Source organism: Marmota monax, unplaced genomic scaffold (genome assembly GCF_021218885.2).
Source record: "Marmota monax isolate L192 unplaced genomic scaffold, Marmota_monax_Labrador192_F-V1.1 WCK01_AAM20220418_F8-fsc00001, whole genome shotgun sequence".
In the NCBI taxonomy this organism is placed as follows: Eukaryota; Metazoa; Chordata; class Mammalia; order Rodentia; family Sciuridae; genus Marmota; species Marmota monax.
This window is the reverse complement of record NW_026693777.1, coordinates 17,140,834-17,155,639: the sequence shown is the minus strand read 5'-3', so window position 1 is coordinate 17,155,639 and position 14,806 is coordinate 17,140,834. Positions and strand designations below refer to the sequence as shown.

General features: G+C 36.4%; 1 protein-coding gene across 3 annotated transcripts in view; it reads left to right on the top strand.

The window, feature by feature from the left end:
* Window positions 1–14,806, top strand: part of Slc39a9 (solute carrier family 39 member 9) — a 52,659-nt gene that overhangs the window by 13,744 nt on the left and 24,109 nt on the right. For all 3 annotated transcript variants that reach the window (XM_046460996.2, XM_046460998.2, XM_046460999.2), the window contains exon 2: window positions 6,165–6,273. In XM_046460996.2, coding sequence (XP_046316952.1) covers window positions 6,165–6,273 — 109 coding nt within the window. The remainder of the gene's footprint in view (window positions 1–6,164; window positions 6,274–14,806) is intronic.

The following is a 14,806-nucleotide window of genomic DNA, read 5'->3' as shown; positions in this document are numbered from 1 at the left end:
TTGATTCAGAATTGTGAACACCACTGGTTTCCCCACAGACTTATTGACACAAAAAAAATTGTTGTGGAGAGCGGTGACAGTGACTGGAGATTAGAGTCCCTGATAACTTCATGGCTGTGGCATACTTGGTGACTGGGAAAGTTTCTTGCAAAGGCATAGGGTGCCCAGTTGCTATGGAGATGTCCTCCATGCTAGAGTCTTATCAGCCTTGACCTTATTCTCAGGAACAGTAGCTCCTGGGAATGAAGGAACTTCCTTGCTAAGACAGTGGTTCACCAGTTCTGCTGCTCCTGAATCTGCCCGCCAATTAGTAACTTTAAACAATGGACTTTCTTGAGAGCTGCCCAGTGCTCCTAACAAATTGTGATGGATTATTTTTAAGGAATATATGAATGTCAGGTGTGATTGCTTAAGGACAAAATTTGAAAGTGCCTTTTGGTATTTTTCATAGACTTTTGGCCTTGGTTTCAGAGAGCTGCCTTGAAGAAGTCTTGTTAAAATTGACTAGTTCCAAAATGAATCAATCCTTTCTGAGATCCTGGCTGAGTCAATTATTGCCAGTTCATTTTTTTTATAAATATGTAATTTTATAGAATGAAAAGTATAGATCTTAATATAATTAGACCAGTTTAGCAATTGTATCCAAATGTTACCACATTCTAATCAAGATTTAGAGAATTTCCATCATCCTAGAAAGTAACCTGGTTGCTCCCTGCCTCACTCACCAGAGGCAGCCATTGTTTTGATTTCTGTTACCATAGGTTAGTTTGGTCTGTTTTAAAACTTCGTAGAAATACATATTTATTTTGGGTAGAGCTTCTTTCACTCAATATCAGGAAAATGCTTCTGAGATTGATTCATGTTGCTGTATGTAGCAGCAGTTTTTGCCTCTTGATTGTTGAGTTGTATTCAGTTGCTTAAGGACTCCACTACATATTTATCCAGTCTCCTTTTGCTATACATCCAGTCTAGATTGTGACTCTTATTTAGGCTTTTATGAACATTCTTGTACCAGTTTGATGTGGACATGAGTTTTTCTCGTGAGTAAATACCCAAAAGGGGAATGTTGGTTTAAATTTACAAGAGACTGCCAATTTCCAAAAGTAGGTTGTAGCAGTTTATGCTCCCAAGTGTTCCAGTTGCTCTACATCCTTGTCATTATTTAGCATTGTCAGTTGCTCTAATTTTGGCCATTTTTAAGTAGGTATGACCATTGGTGGGATTGTAAATTAATACAACCACTATGGGAATCACTACATCACTTCCTCAAAAGACTAGGAATGGAACCACCGTATGACCCAGCTATACCACTAAAGAATTAAAGTCAGCAAACTATAGGGATACAGCCATACCCATACAATTTACAATAGCTACATTATGGGATCAACCTAGATGTCCATCAGTGGATGAGTAGAGAAAGAAAATGTGTGTATATATAACAATGAGTTTTACTCAGCCATAAAGAGAATGAAATTATGGCATTTTGAGGAAAATGAATGGAACTCAAGAGCATAATCAAGGAAAATAAGCCAAACCCAGAAAGTTAAGGATTGTATGTTTTCTCTCATGTGGAAGTTAGAGAAAAGGGAAAATGAGGTTCGTGGTGGGGAAGTCTAATGAAAATAGATGGGAGATCAGTAGAGCAGGGGGAAGGAGGAGGGGAAGGCCAGGCAAGGTACTAGGGAATGATATTGGCCAAATTATATTGTTATATTGTATGCATGTACAAATATGTTAATAGTGAATTCCATTATTGTGTATAATTATAATGCATCAATTTAAAATCTGGAAAAAAATTAGAAAATATGAAAAAGTATATTACATTGTTTTGATTTGCATTTTTTTCTGCGGACTAAATTTTGTTGAGCATCTTTTCATGGGTTTATTGACTAGCTCATATCTTTTGTGAAATAACCTGGTTAGTATTTTACCCATTTTTTGTTGGGCTGTTTGTTTCTTGGTCTTGAATTGTAGAAGTTCTTTATATTTCTAATACAAGTCCTATGTCAGTGTCTTAGGGTGGGTTCTCCAGAAAACCAGCAGAGATTTGCATGCAGGAACTTTATTGGGGCGTGCTTCTGGGAATAACACCTGTGAGAAAATGAGCAGGATTTGGCAGAGGGAGAAGGTAAAGGGTAATTCAGTTGCAGTTGAATTCCAGAGTCCTCAGCTCACCTCACAGCAGGCTCTGAAGCTGGATAGCTCTCTGCGATAGCCTGACCTTTGAGGCAAAGGGGTCAGACTTTCTGCCTCTCTCCCACACAGCTCCACGGCTAGTTACTGGATGTGGACTGCCCTGGGAGAAGGGCTTGAACCTCACGTTGGTCATTTGGCTTATTTCCTCAAAGGGATTTGGCTGTGAGCCTTAGGTAGGCAACATTCCTAGCAGCCTGGGGAACAGGTGACTCCAGCCAGAAGGGGACCAAAGAGGACAGTAACACCACAGCATTCATCACAGATATATGTATCTCCACTACAGAAACATGCATTGTGAATATTTTCCACTTTGTAGCTTGTCTGTGCATTTTCTTAATGAGTCAGCAAACATTTTAAACTTTGACGTTGATTTTTTTTCTTTTATGGTTCATTTTTTTGTGTGTCCTTGCTGAGAAATTTCTGCCAGTCCTAAAATTGCAAAGATATTCTTCTACATTTTCTTCTAGAAGCTTTTGAGTTTGGGGTATATATTTAGGAATATAGTCCATCATGAATTTTTTTGTATGATGTGAGCTACCACCCAAATAATTGTTGCAAGCAATCAGCTCTTCCTCTTTTAGTACATTCCTCTCATCACTTCTCATCTTCTCTTAATTTGTAAAGCAGGGGCATCTTTCATATCTGTTTCTCAGAGTGGTGCACTGTAAAAATGCTGTCAGGACAGTTTTCTTCTCTAGCAATTTATTCATTGATTTGAATTATGGAGTTACAAAACTAAGTCCCTAAAAGGAATTAACATAATGGGTCCAGTTCAATTTTACCCTGATTTTTTTTAAATTTTTTATTTTGGTTGTAGATAGACACATAACTTTATTTTATTTGTTTATTTTTATATGGTGCTGAAAATCAAACCCAATGCCTCAGACATGCCGGGCAAGCGCTCTACCACTAAGCCACAACCCCAGCCCCCTGAGTTTTGTTCTTCTTTAAGAATAATACTTTTAAATTAAGATGACATTTATACATTGGTTAGAATACTGAAAAGACCAATTATCATGTCGCAGTTTAGGTAGCACAGACCTGTTTTTTCCTCTTGTGTTCCCATTCTCACAGTTTGTCTCATTGAATACTGTGATTAGGAATGTTTTGAGGAGTTTAATAACATGGAAAAGAATCTTAGAATAACTTAATATTAAATAGTAAAAGAGTGATAGATACCATTTGTTCAGTTCCCAGAATGCTTCAATCACTTTTTTCTGTTGCCCCCTATATCTTCACAAAATAGTAGACATACTCTAAGCTGGGTGTGTAACGCCTGTAATCCCAGCAGCTCAGGAGGCTGAGGCAAGAGGATCGTAAGTTTAAAGCCAGCCTCAGCAATTTAGCAATGCCAAAAGCAACACAGCAAGACCCAGTTTCTAAATAAAATATAGAAAAGGGCTGGGGATATAACTCAATTGTTAAGTGCTTCTGGGTCCAATCCCTGGTACAAAAAAAAAGAAAGAAAGAAAAAGAAAAAAAGAAATACTCTAACTGGGTGTGGTGGCACATGCTTGTAATCCCAGTTACTCCAGAAGCTGGAGCAAGAGGATTGCAAATTTGAGGCCGTCCTCAGCAGTTTTGTGAGGATTTGTCTCAAAATAAAGGCCTGGGGAGTTCATTCAGTGGTAGAGTGCTATGTTCAGTCCCCGGTACCACAAAACAAAATACGTAGAACTATTCTTATTTCACAGAAGAAAAATTGAGATACTGAATTGTTAATGGATTAGGTCATGGATTCAGTGCAGGCTCCTCAACCAGTGCCCCAGCCCCTGGATACATTCAGACTGCTCCTTTCAGCTAATGGCCAAGTTGAATGTATGAAGAGCTGGCCTGGCTTGTGTACTGGGAATGGGGGACCTCTTGCCACAAGGCAAGTAGAAGTTGGTGTTGACATTGCAGCAGTATTTCCCCTTTTTTCAATAGATGCAATGAGACATAGACCTGCCTAAACAAGGAGTCAGCAACATTTCAATCAGTCTTTCAACTAAGAACCTATTTTCCTGTATAAATAGTATTTATAAGTTAGGAGCCGGATATAGTCCCAGTGATTTGTGAGGCTGAGATAGAAGGGATCACAAGTTTGAGACCAGCCTGGACAACTTGTGCTTGGATGGATGGATGGATGGATAGATAGACAGATCCGTCTGGAGGGGTAGAGTAGTGGTAGAGTACCCCCAGGTTCAATCCTTGGTATTGCAAAAAGAATATGAAAAAGCTAGTCAGGCCTCTAGCCTCACAATTCAGTAGACTATCAGAGGTAATGTAGCTACTGTTACTTTTGCTAATCTCCTCCAGGAAACTGAAATGGAAAGATTAAATATATAATGTACCATTAAATTACTGAAACTTCTTTATAAGCACATATATAAACACCCCTTGTACTTTTGTTTTGGGTACTGGGGATGAAACCTAAGGCCTCGTGCACACTAAATGTGCTCTATTAATGAGCCTCATCCCCCGACTGCAATTTATAGGATCATTTTTTATACTTCCAAGATACATGGAAGCCATATTAGGATACACTGCTGCTTCAACATACTTTGAAACCTGAATTTTTTTATTTTGTTTGGCAGGAAACAGTCTCTCAGACAAGCCAGGGTAAAAAGAAAATAATTGGAATTAAGTTGGATTAAAACCACAGAACAATTTTAGTATTGACATCTAAATGCATTTTTTAATTGCCGCAGTCTGGCTGGGCACAATCAGGAGCCACTTGTCAAAAGAAACTAACTTTATTTTTAGAACCACACACGCCAAACAAAACAGCCTCTCAGGAAAAACCCTCAGAGCCTCAACTGCCACCACCGGCTTTCCACAAGCCTCTCTCTCCCCCCAAGCTTCTTTCTCTCCACCTCCCACAATCCTCCTGCTCTTGAGGCCGATTGGCTGGGTCACGTGGGCGGAGCCAAAAAAGTCCCCCAATGAGCAGCTCCGTGGTCTGAAAGGGCAGGGAAACAGCCCAATGAGCATCACCGCAGAGGAGCCAATCAGCTAGATGTTGCTGGGGCCGAGGAGCCAATCAGCTAGATGTTGCTGGGGCCGCTGTGAGCCAATCATCAGCCAGCAGCTGGAAGTTTGCTGGCAGCTGGAAGTTTGCTGGGGCCCCTTTGGCTGTGGCTCTCAACATTTAATCATATGAATAATACATGTTAATTGTAGATAGGTCACAAATGTTTATAAATTATATATTATGTTAGGTATCATATGCTTATAAAGAAAAATTTGTTATGTTGAATGTGTGCTTGTTCAACATTTATGTATTCTTTTAAAATAAATATGAAATTATCAATACATATTGTTTACCATCAGCTTTTTCCACAAAGCAGCACATAATGACTTTGTATATCGATGAATAGACATTGAGATATATTATAATTTTTCTGGATGAGTGCTGTGGTACTGTGATGAAGTGCTACACTTTAGTTAGCTAATCTCCTTTCTTGGATATTTAAGTTCTCTTAGATTTGCACTCTTAATAAGTGTGGTGGTCATCTTTGATTAGTTCTTCCTCATGATCAATTTCAAGAAGTGAAATTTCTGAATCAAAAAATTCACTTTTACCTTAAACTTTGGGGAAGGATGAGGCATAGGAAGGAGAAGGGGAGAGAGCACCAACAAGATTTCACATTTTTGTGGCTTTAATTATTTTCTTTTCTTTTGGAGTACTGGGGATTGAACCCAGCATCTCGCCCATGCTATGCAAACTTGCCCACTATACCATGTGGGATCCTCCTGTCTCAACCTCCTGAATAGCTGGGGCTACAGGTGTGCACCAATGTGTCCAGCCCCTCAGTGCTTTAATTGGCATTAATTATTCATTAAGCTGACCTTTTTTCATGTTTACTGGCCATTGTAGGTATGGGTCTCACAAATACAGAGTTCATAGTCTTGATGATAGATACTTCACAGACTGTTACCCATTCATTAATCAGTCTCTTATGTGGTTTCTCTTGTTTTCTTTCCAGGAGCGACTGAAACTGGTGACTGTTTTGGGTGCTGGCCTTCTCTGTGGAACTGCTCTGGCTGTCATTGTGCCTGAAGGAGTACATGCACTTTATGAAGATATTCTGGAGGGTGAGAAAAGAGAAGGCCCTTATTTGAGATATGTTATTGATTTGGGAGGTTGGCAGGAAAAAAAGGAAGCTTAATGGTATTTTTTCTGAACACAGTTCAGGTTTACCCTAGAATTCAACCCTAAGAAGAGTTCTTAACAGCTATGGTTTAACACTTTTGACATTGAACACATCCTTAGCAGTTTGTGAATTGAGTACTCTGGTTCATGAATACCCACTTTACAATAATCAGTAACATCCAGTCCTTTATGACAGTTCTTTTTCTTTTTTTAATACCTTTATTTCATTTACTTATGTTCATGTGGTGCTGAGGATCAAACCCACTTCCTCACATGTGCTTGACAGGTGCTCTACTGCTGAGCTACAACCCCAACCCCTGATAGTTATTTTCAGTGCCACTCAAAAACTCCCCAAATCCCACATGGTAGTGGTTATGATTTTAGTGATCTTTAATTCAAAAATACATATTTGTATTTACATTAATCTTTGTCTGTAATTGGGGAAGACCAAATTGAGGAGGATAACTAAAAAATTAAAAGAGGCCTTTCCTGACTTTCATAGTAATGAGCATAAAGAACAGTATAGTTTGGTTAGCTTGGTGTACTCATCATCTAAGTGATTTGGTCCTTCATACCAGCTCAGAAGTCTCTTTGATTCACATTTGTGACTCAGTAAAATCAGATTATCATACTCATGAAACTTTATAGTTACCTCTGAAGGATTGAAATTACAACTAAGTAAGAGAACTGAGTTCTCAAATGCCAGTTAGATATCTACTCAACATTAGGAATAGTGTAAAGAAATGGGCATGGTGGTGCACACCTGTAATCCCAGCTGTGCACGCTGAGGCAGTAGGATCAAAAATTCAAGGCCAGCCTCGGCTGCTTAGCAAGACCCTATCTCAAAATAAAAAGGCTGGGGATGTGGCCCATTGATACAGAGTGCTTGCCTAGTTGCCTAGTATGCACAAGGCTCTGGGTTCAATACCACCACCAATAATAATAATAATAATAATAATAAAAAAAGAGGTAAGCACCTTCCAGGTTTCTTTCTAAAGATAATATAACACATACTTTTTTGGCTCTTGGTAGAGGAAAAGAACTGTGTCCCTGTGTCCTTTCTCTAGAATGATGATGCTTTTATGCCTGGGATGTGAATATGGGCATCATGGTGTTTGGTAGCCAGAATGGTAGGGAGATTATATATGAAGATTGTGGGGGTCTTGTTGTGAAATAGGACAGAGGCTGAGGATTGGTCAGCTTTAGGGGAAACAATCGTAAATCAGGAGCCCTAGAGCACTGGTTTCTACTTTTTTTTGTTATACATCCTACCATGAGGGAAAAATTTTTTACATGCCCTATTGCACCAATTTACTGTGTACATTATAAAACGTATTCCTAAAATAGAAAACTTTTGAAGTGGGCTAGGGTTGTACCTCAGTGGTAGAGCACTTGCCTAGGATGTGTGAGTCACTGGGTTCTATTCTCAGCACCATGTATAAATAAATGAATAAAATAAAGGTCCATCAACAACTAAATATGTACACACACACACACACATATATATACAAAAAATTTTTAAAAAATAAGGAGGGGCTAGGGTTGTGGCTCAGTGATAAGACCGTTTGCCTAGCATGTGTGAGGCACTCGGTTCGATTCTCAGCACCACCTATAAATAAATAAAATAAAGGTCCATTGACAACTAAAAAAAATTTTTTAAAAAAGGAAAAACTTTTGAGATTTAAAGTAAATATTATAGAAAATCAGTATTTTTTCTTTCATATTCCAGTGAATCATCTTGAATTTTTCTGGAATATGATTACTTCACTATAGAAATGACCATCCTAGTATACTAGAGAACATTCAGAACATAACTAAATAGACCATTAAAAATGTTTTTGCTTGATGTTGAAACTAAGAAAGAATTATGAATGGTGGTTGAAAACTTGTCTAAACTTGTCTGATAATAAAAGTTCCTTGAGGAAGAGGTACATTTTACAAGCAACTTTCTCTCTCCCAGCCTAGACCATTGAATTAAAATCTCCAGAGAAAGGACCTGGGAATATTTATTTTCAAAAAATTTTGTCTTTGGTTCTTATTAGACAAGTTTGGGAAACACTGGAGAAATTAAGTTCTTCAGGTAATTTGGTGGTGTATGTGTGTCTGTGTATGAGAGGGAGAATGCCTACACCTTAATAAGGGTTTGAGATATATCCTATGATCCATTTTGATATAATTTTGCATGTAGTATGAAGGTTTATATTTTGGCATATCGATGGATGTTCAATAGTTCCACCATCATTTGTTGAAAGGAGCATCCTTTGTCTTATTGAATCGTCTGCAACATTGTCAATAATCATTGACCAGATTTGTGTTGATCTATTTCTGGATTCGCTATTCTGTTTTTCTTTGATCTGTATGTCTATCCTTTGTCAATACTACATTGTCTTGATGAATGTAGCATTATAGCAGATCTTAAAATCAAGTGATGAGTTCTTCTGACTTTATTCTTATTTTTCAAATTTGTTTTGGCCTTCCATGTATCCTTTTGCTTTTCCATAAAAACTTCAGATTCAGCTGTGATTCTGGTAGATACTGAGTTGAATCTATTAATTTGAGGGAAAACCAATATTTTAAAATACTGTGTCTTCTGGTTCCTGAGCACATGTATCTTTCTATTTATTTAGGTCTTCTTTGATTTCTTTCATTAGTATTATTTTTAGCATATAGATATGTACATATTTTATTAGATTTATATTAAATAGTGCCTGTATTGAAATTATAAATGACACTTTTAATTTTTTTTAATTTCTAATATTCTGCTATGTAGAAATTTGCTAAATTCACTTATTAGAGATGCTTTTTGTTGATTCCTTGGGATTTGCTGCATAAAAACTCACATAATCTGTGAATTGAGGTGGCTCAATGTTTTCCTTTCCTATCCACCTTATTTTTCTTTTCTTATCACATTGAGTGGACCATCCAGCAAGAGACTGAGTAGGAATGAAAGCTGGCATTCCTTGTTCTCATTCAGTCTTTCACCATTAAGCATGATAATCTGACATTAGCTGTGGGTAAGATTTTTGTTTTTTACTCTTTTTTTTATCCTCCACTTTTTTAAAAGTTTATTTTTTTTATTCTACTTTGCTGTATATGACAGCAGAATGCATTACAATTTATATTACACATATAGAGCACACTTTTTCATATCTCTGGTTGTATACAAAGTATATTCACCCATTTGTGTCTTTATACGTGTGCTTAGGATAATGATATCCATCTCATTCCATCATCTTTTTTACCCTTTTTTACCTCCCTTTCCCTCTGTACCTTTCTGCTATCTAGAGTTTGTTTAATCCTTCTATGCTCCCCCTCCCAACCTCACTATGAATCAGCCCTCCTTATATCAGAGAATACATTCAGCATTTGGTTTGGGGGGATTGGCTAACTTCACGTAGCATTATCTTCTCTAACTCCATCCATTTACCTGCAAATGCCATGAGTTTATTCTCTTTTATTGCGGAGTAATATTCCATTGTGTATATATATCACATTTTCTTTATCCATTCATCTACTGAAGGACGTCTAAGTTTGCTTCCACAGTTTAGCTATTGCGAATTGTGCTGCTATAAACATTGATGTGGCTGTGTCTCTGTAGTATGCTATGCTATGTTTAAATCCTTTGGGTATAGACCACCAAGAAGAGGGATAGCTGGGACAAATGGAGGTTCCATTCCCAGCTTTCCAAGGAATCTCCATACTGCTTTCCATATTGACTGCACCAATTTGCAGTCCCTCCAGCAGTGTAGGAGTGTGCCTTTTTCCCCACATCCTTGCCAACACTCACTGTTGTTTTATTCTTAATAGCTGCCATTCAGACTGGAATGAGATGAAATGTTAGAGTAGTTTTGATTTGCATTTCTCTAATTGCTAGAGATATTGAACATTTTTTCATATATTTGTTGATTGATTGATTGTATATCATCTTATGAGAGGTTTCTGTTCAGTTCCTTGGTCTTTTTATTGATTGGGCTGTGTGTGTCTGTGTGTGTGTGTGTGTTTAGCTTTTTGAGTTCTTTATATACCTTCAGCAGATTCCATTTTTCAGGTTAAGGAAGTTCCTTTCTATTCCTTGTTTGCTTAGTGTTTATCTTGGATGGATATTAAATTGCATCTGATGCTTGTTTCAATCTGTTAATGTGATTTACAGAGATTGATTTTCATATATTGAACTCCATTTACATATGCCCCCTCCCCTTGGTGGTTATAGAGTATCTTTTTATATATTGCTGGACCAACTTTGCTGGTTGATTGTTAAGGAGATTTTTATCTCCATTCATGAAGAATATTGGTCTGTGATTTTATTTGCTAATGTCTTTGTACAGTTTCACTATCAGGACTGGGAAGTGTTCTCACTTATATTCTGGAAGATACTTACAGAATTGATAATAGTTTCTCAATTAAGTATTGGGTAAGCTTTCTGTATTGGGAGGTATATAACTATAAATTCAGTTTCCTTGGTAGATATAAGACTGTTCCAGTTTCTTGTTTCTTCTTGAGTATGCTTTGGAAGTTTGTGCCTTTCAAAGAATTGATTTTTTATTTTTCCAGATTGAAGAATTTAAGAGCATAAAGTTGTTGGTAGTAATTCCTTAATTGTAATGAGGTCTTCTCTTTCATTCCTGACATTGATAATTTGTCTTCTCTCTTTTTTACTTTGTTATTGTAACTAGAGGCTTATCTGTTTTATTTTTTTTCCCAAAAAGTTGTTTGATTTCATTGATGTTTTTTCCTATTGATTTTTCTGCTTTCTGCTTCATTGATTTCTGTGCCTTTTATCTTCCTTTTGCTTGCCTTGGGCTTTTCTTGATTGTCTTTTTTCAAATTTCTTTAGGTTAGAAGGTTATTGATTTGAGATCTTTCTAATGTAATATTTTTTTAAATTGTAGATGGACACACTACCTTTATTTTATTTATTTATTTTCATGTGGTGCTGAGGATTGAATCCAGTGCCTCACAAGCACTGTGCTACTGAGCTACAATTCCAGCCCTAATTAAGAATTTAAGGGCTGGGTTGTGGCTCAGCAGTAGAGCACTCGTCTAGCACATGCAAGACCCTGGGTTTGATCCTCAGCACCACATAAAAATAAATAAATAAAATAAAGGTATTGTGTCCAACTACAACTAAAAAATAAAAATATTTTTTTAAAAAAAGAATTTAATGCTATAAGTTTCCCTCTAAGCACTGCCTTAATTTTAATGTGCTATGTTTTAAATCTTCATTCATTTTCTAATTTTCTTTGCAACTTCATCTTTTACCTATATGCTATGTAGAAGTGTTGTGTCATTACATTTGGGCAATGTCCTGCTCCCCATCCCACACTCTCTCCATGGCATTCTTTTTATTTCTGATTTCTAGTTTAATTTCATTTTGGTTAGAGGACAAATTTAGTATGATTTGAATGCTTATAAATTTGTGTATATTTTAAATAGTCTAGAATATGGTTTATCTTGTTAAATGCTCAAGGTTCACTTGAAAAAAATGTGTTCTGTTATTACTTGGTTGAGTAATGTATAAATGTCAATTAGGTTGATCCCCAATATTGAAAAAAAAAAGAGAGAAAAAGTCAAGTTCCTTGATGATGTTGATCTTCTATATACTTGCTGATTTTCTGCTTATTCCATCTCAAATTGAGGTAGAATATTAAAGTACGATCATAGATTTGTCTATTTGATCTTTCATTTCTATCAGTTTTTGCTTTATGTATAATGAAGCTCTTTGGTCAGGTGCCTACACATTTAAGATTGCTATGCCTTGGCGAACTGGCCTTTTTAATCATATGTAATATCCCCTTTTATTCCCAGTAATATTTTTAATGTAGCCACTCAAGTTTCTTTACATTTTGTACCAGCATATTTCATAGTATATCTTTTCCCGCCCTTTTACTTTTAGCCTATATCATTAATTATATTTAAAGTGGATTTTTTTTATGAATAGCATATAGTTTGATAATTTTTTAAAATCCAGTTTGACGATTTCAGTCTTCTGATTGATGTGTTTAAACCAGGGGTCAACAAACTTTTTCTGTAAAGCATCAGATAGTAAATATTTTAGGCATTGGGAGCCATAGGATCTCATTGGTACTGCTTAACTCTGCTGTTGTAGCCAAGTTCACAGATTCTTTCCTCAGTCATCTTTGTTCTACTATTGATCCTATCCAGTATCTTTACTATTTCAGATATTTTTCAGTTCTAAAATTTCCACTTGGTTCCTTTTTATAGTTTCTGTTTCTCTGCTGAGGACTTCCATTCATATGAAATGTCTTTACCTTTACCTCAGAGAGCCTAGTTAACAGTAGCTGCTTTTAAGTCTTTGCTTATTCCAATGTTTGTCACGGTAAGGTTGAGTTGATTGTTTTCTTCCTTTATTAATTGACCAGATTTTCCTGTTTCTTTCTTTTTGATTTGTATCCCACACATTTTGAATATTATAGTTTGAAACTCTGGGTTCTTTCAAAATCCTCCAGGCAATGTTTATTTATTTTATTTTAGCAGGCAGTTAACCTGTTTGGATTCAAATTGCAAGTTCTGTCTTGCCTTTTTTGGCTGATGATTCCAATTTTATTCCATTTTAAAGATTTTGTAATGCAATTTTGAGTGTGTACTATCCATGCAGAATACAGGTATGAGCCTGGGACTTGTGAGCTTATACACAGGATTAGGGGACCCCTCTCAGCTCTTTGCTCTTCACGGTAATTCTTTCATACTCTGGCTCCTGAGGACTCTTTTTCCTGGTCCTTTGGCCAGAATGAGTTTTAGCTTTCTGTACTGACACAGCTGCTGATGATACAACAGGATAACCAGGTCTCACCCCACTCTATACTCTTCAGACCACTGGTTGTTAGGTTGAGTTTCTTTATCTGGGCAGAAAAAAAAATGAGGGGTGGTTAATTGCTCATGTTGCTGCCATAAAGTTCTACAACTGGGCCTGCCTTCAAGGCAGGACCAGAAAAGGAAAAAAGGAAAGAAAAGAAAAAAAAGGTCCAGGGATATAGCTCTGTGGCAGATCACCTGCCTAGCATATGCAAGGCCCTGAGTTCCATCTCTCCAGTGTCACTGAAAAATTAGAGGAGCTTCCCTCTACCTCTTAGCAGCCCATTTTCCTGGCCCTCTGTTCAAGTAGAACAGAATTTTTCTTGAAGTATTTTGCTGCCCTCATTTTGGTAGTATTTAATTTTTGTAGCCTTTAAGTATTTGATTTCTGTGTGTTTTGTCCAGAATTCTTGTAGTAATCAGTGGGTGAATGAAGTTAAATTGGGTTCATTTCGTCTTGGCCAGCACCAGATATCTCCCTTTAAAAAGTAAAATATTAATATTCCTTTATTTAGATCAAGCCAACTTTTCTCCATACTTTAAAGGACTTTGTTTGCATGTTATTGCAGCCTTTGGTTTTGTTCTTCTATAGACCTTATAATTATGATAATTAACAGATATTTTTTTCAGAGCTCTGTATCCTGAGTTAACTAAGCACTCTGACACCTTTGTAAGCATTATTTAATGCTGCTTAATATAAAAAGGAACCTCTCAAGTACTTTCCTATAATAATAGCTTTAAAATCACTGGAATTAGATGATTATTAGCTTTAGTTTTCGTGTCAGAAAACTTTCTATACAAATAGGTTTTAAGAACTTGAAAATTGCATGGCTTGTTTACTGTGGAGCTAAAATTTGAAACCTTTATAATTCTTTGGATTTTTAAAATCTGTGTTCGAAGACAAGCTTTCGGGTGAAAGACCTAAATAATGTGTTGTATTCATAGCTCTCTGGTTAATTATCAAAACTGCTGTTGTCAGGAATGATTCAACAAAGATGATCCCAGTAATTTTTACCTTCTTCTAAGAATGCCATATATCATATTCTTTAGCAAGGTATGATTTTCTGTGTCTTTCTCTGTCATTTTGCTCTACAATTAAATAAAATTAACAAAAATATAAGGGAGTCTCCGGCCAGAGCAGTTAGGCAAGAAAAAGAGATAAAAGCATCTAAGAAGGAAGAAGTAAAATGGTCTCTGTTTGCAGATGAAGTGATCTAATATGTGGAAAACCCTAAAGACTTCACCAAAAAACTAATAAAATAATTCAAAATTCACATACAAAAATCAATTAGAAGTTATGAATAGAAGTTAAGAAATATAAAACAGTCAACAAAGGCCAACAATATAAAAATTAAAACTAGAATCACTTTAAAAAAAATGAAGCCAGATTACCTGAATGTTTGATTTGGGGAATACTTTGTACTGTACCTATTAGTCTGAAGGAAAAGCTCTGTGGAATCTTTTCAAAGAGTAAGTTAATTCTATTACATTGAATTTAGCATATTTATAACATGGGAAGGTTACATCCTATACTGATAGAATTTACAGGAAGAAATCCTGTATGAATATTTAGGGAAAGAATTGAAACCACAATGATTTGCTGAACACTCTCAGTTAGTGGAATGAGAAGTATATGGCTGATGTGCAGTATCTGCTGATAAC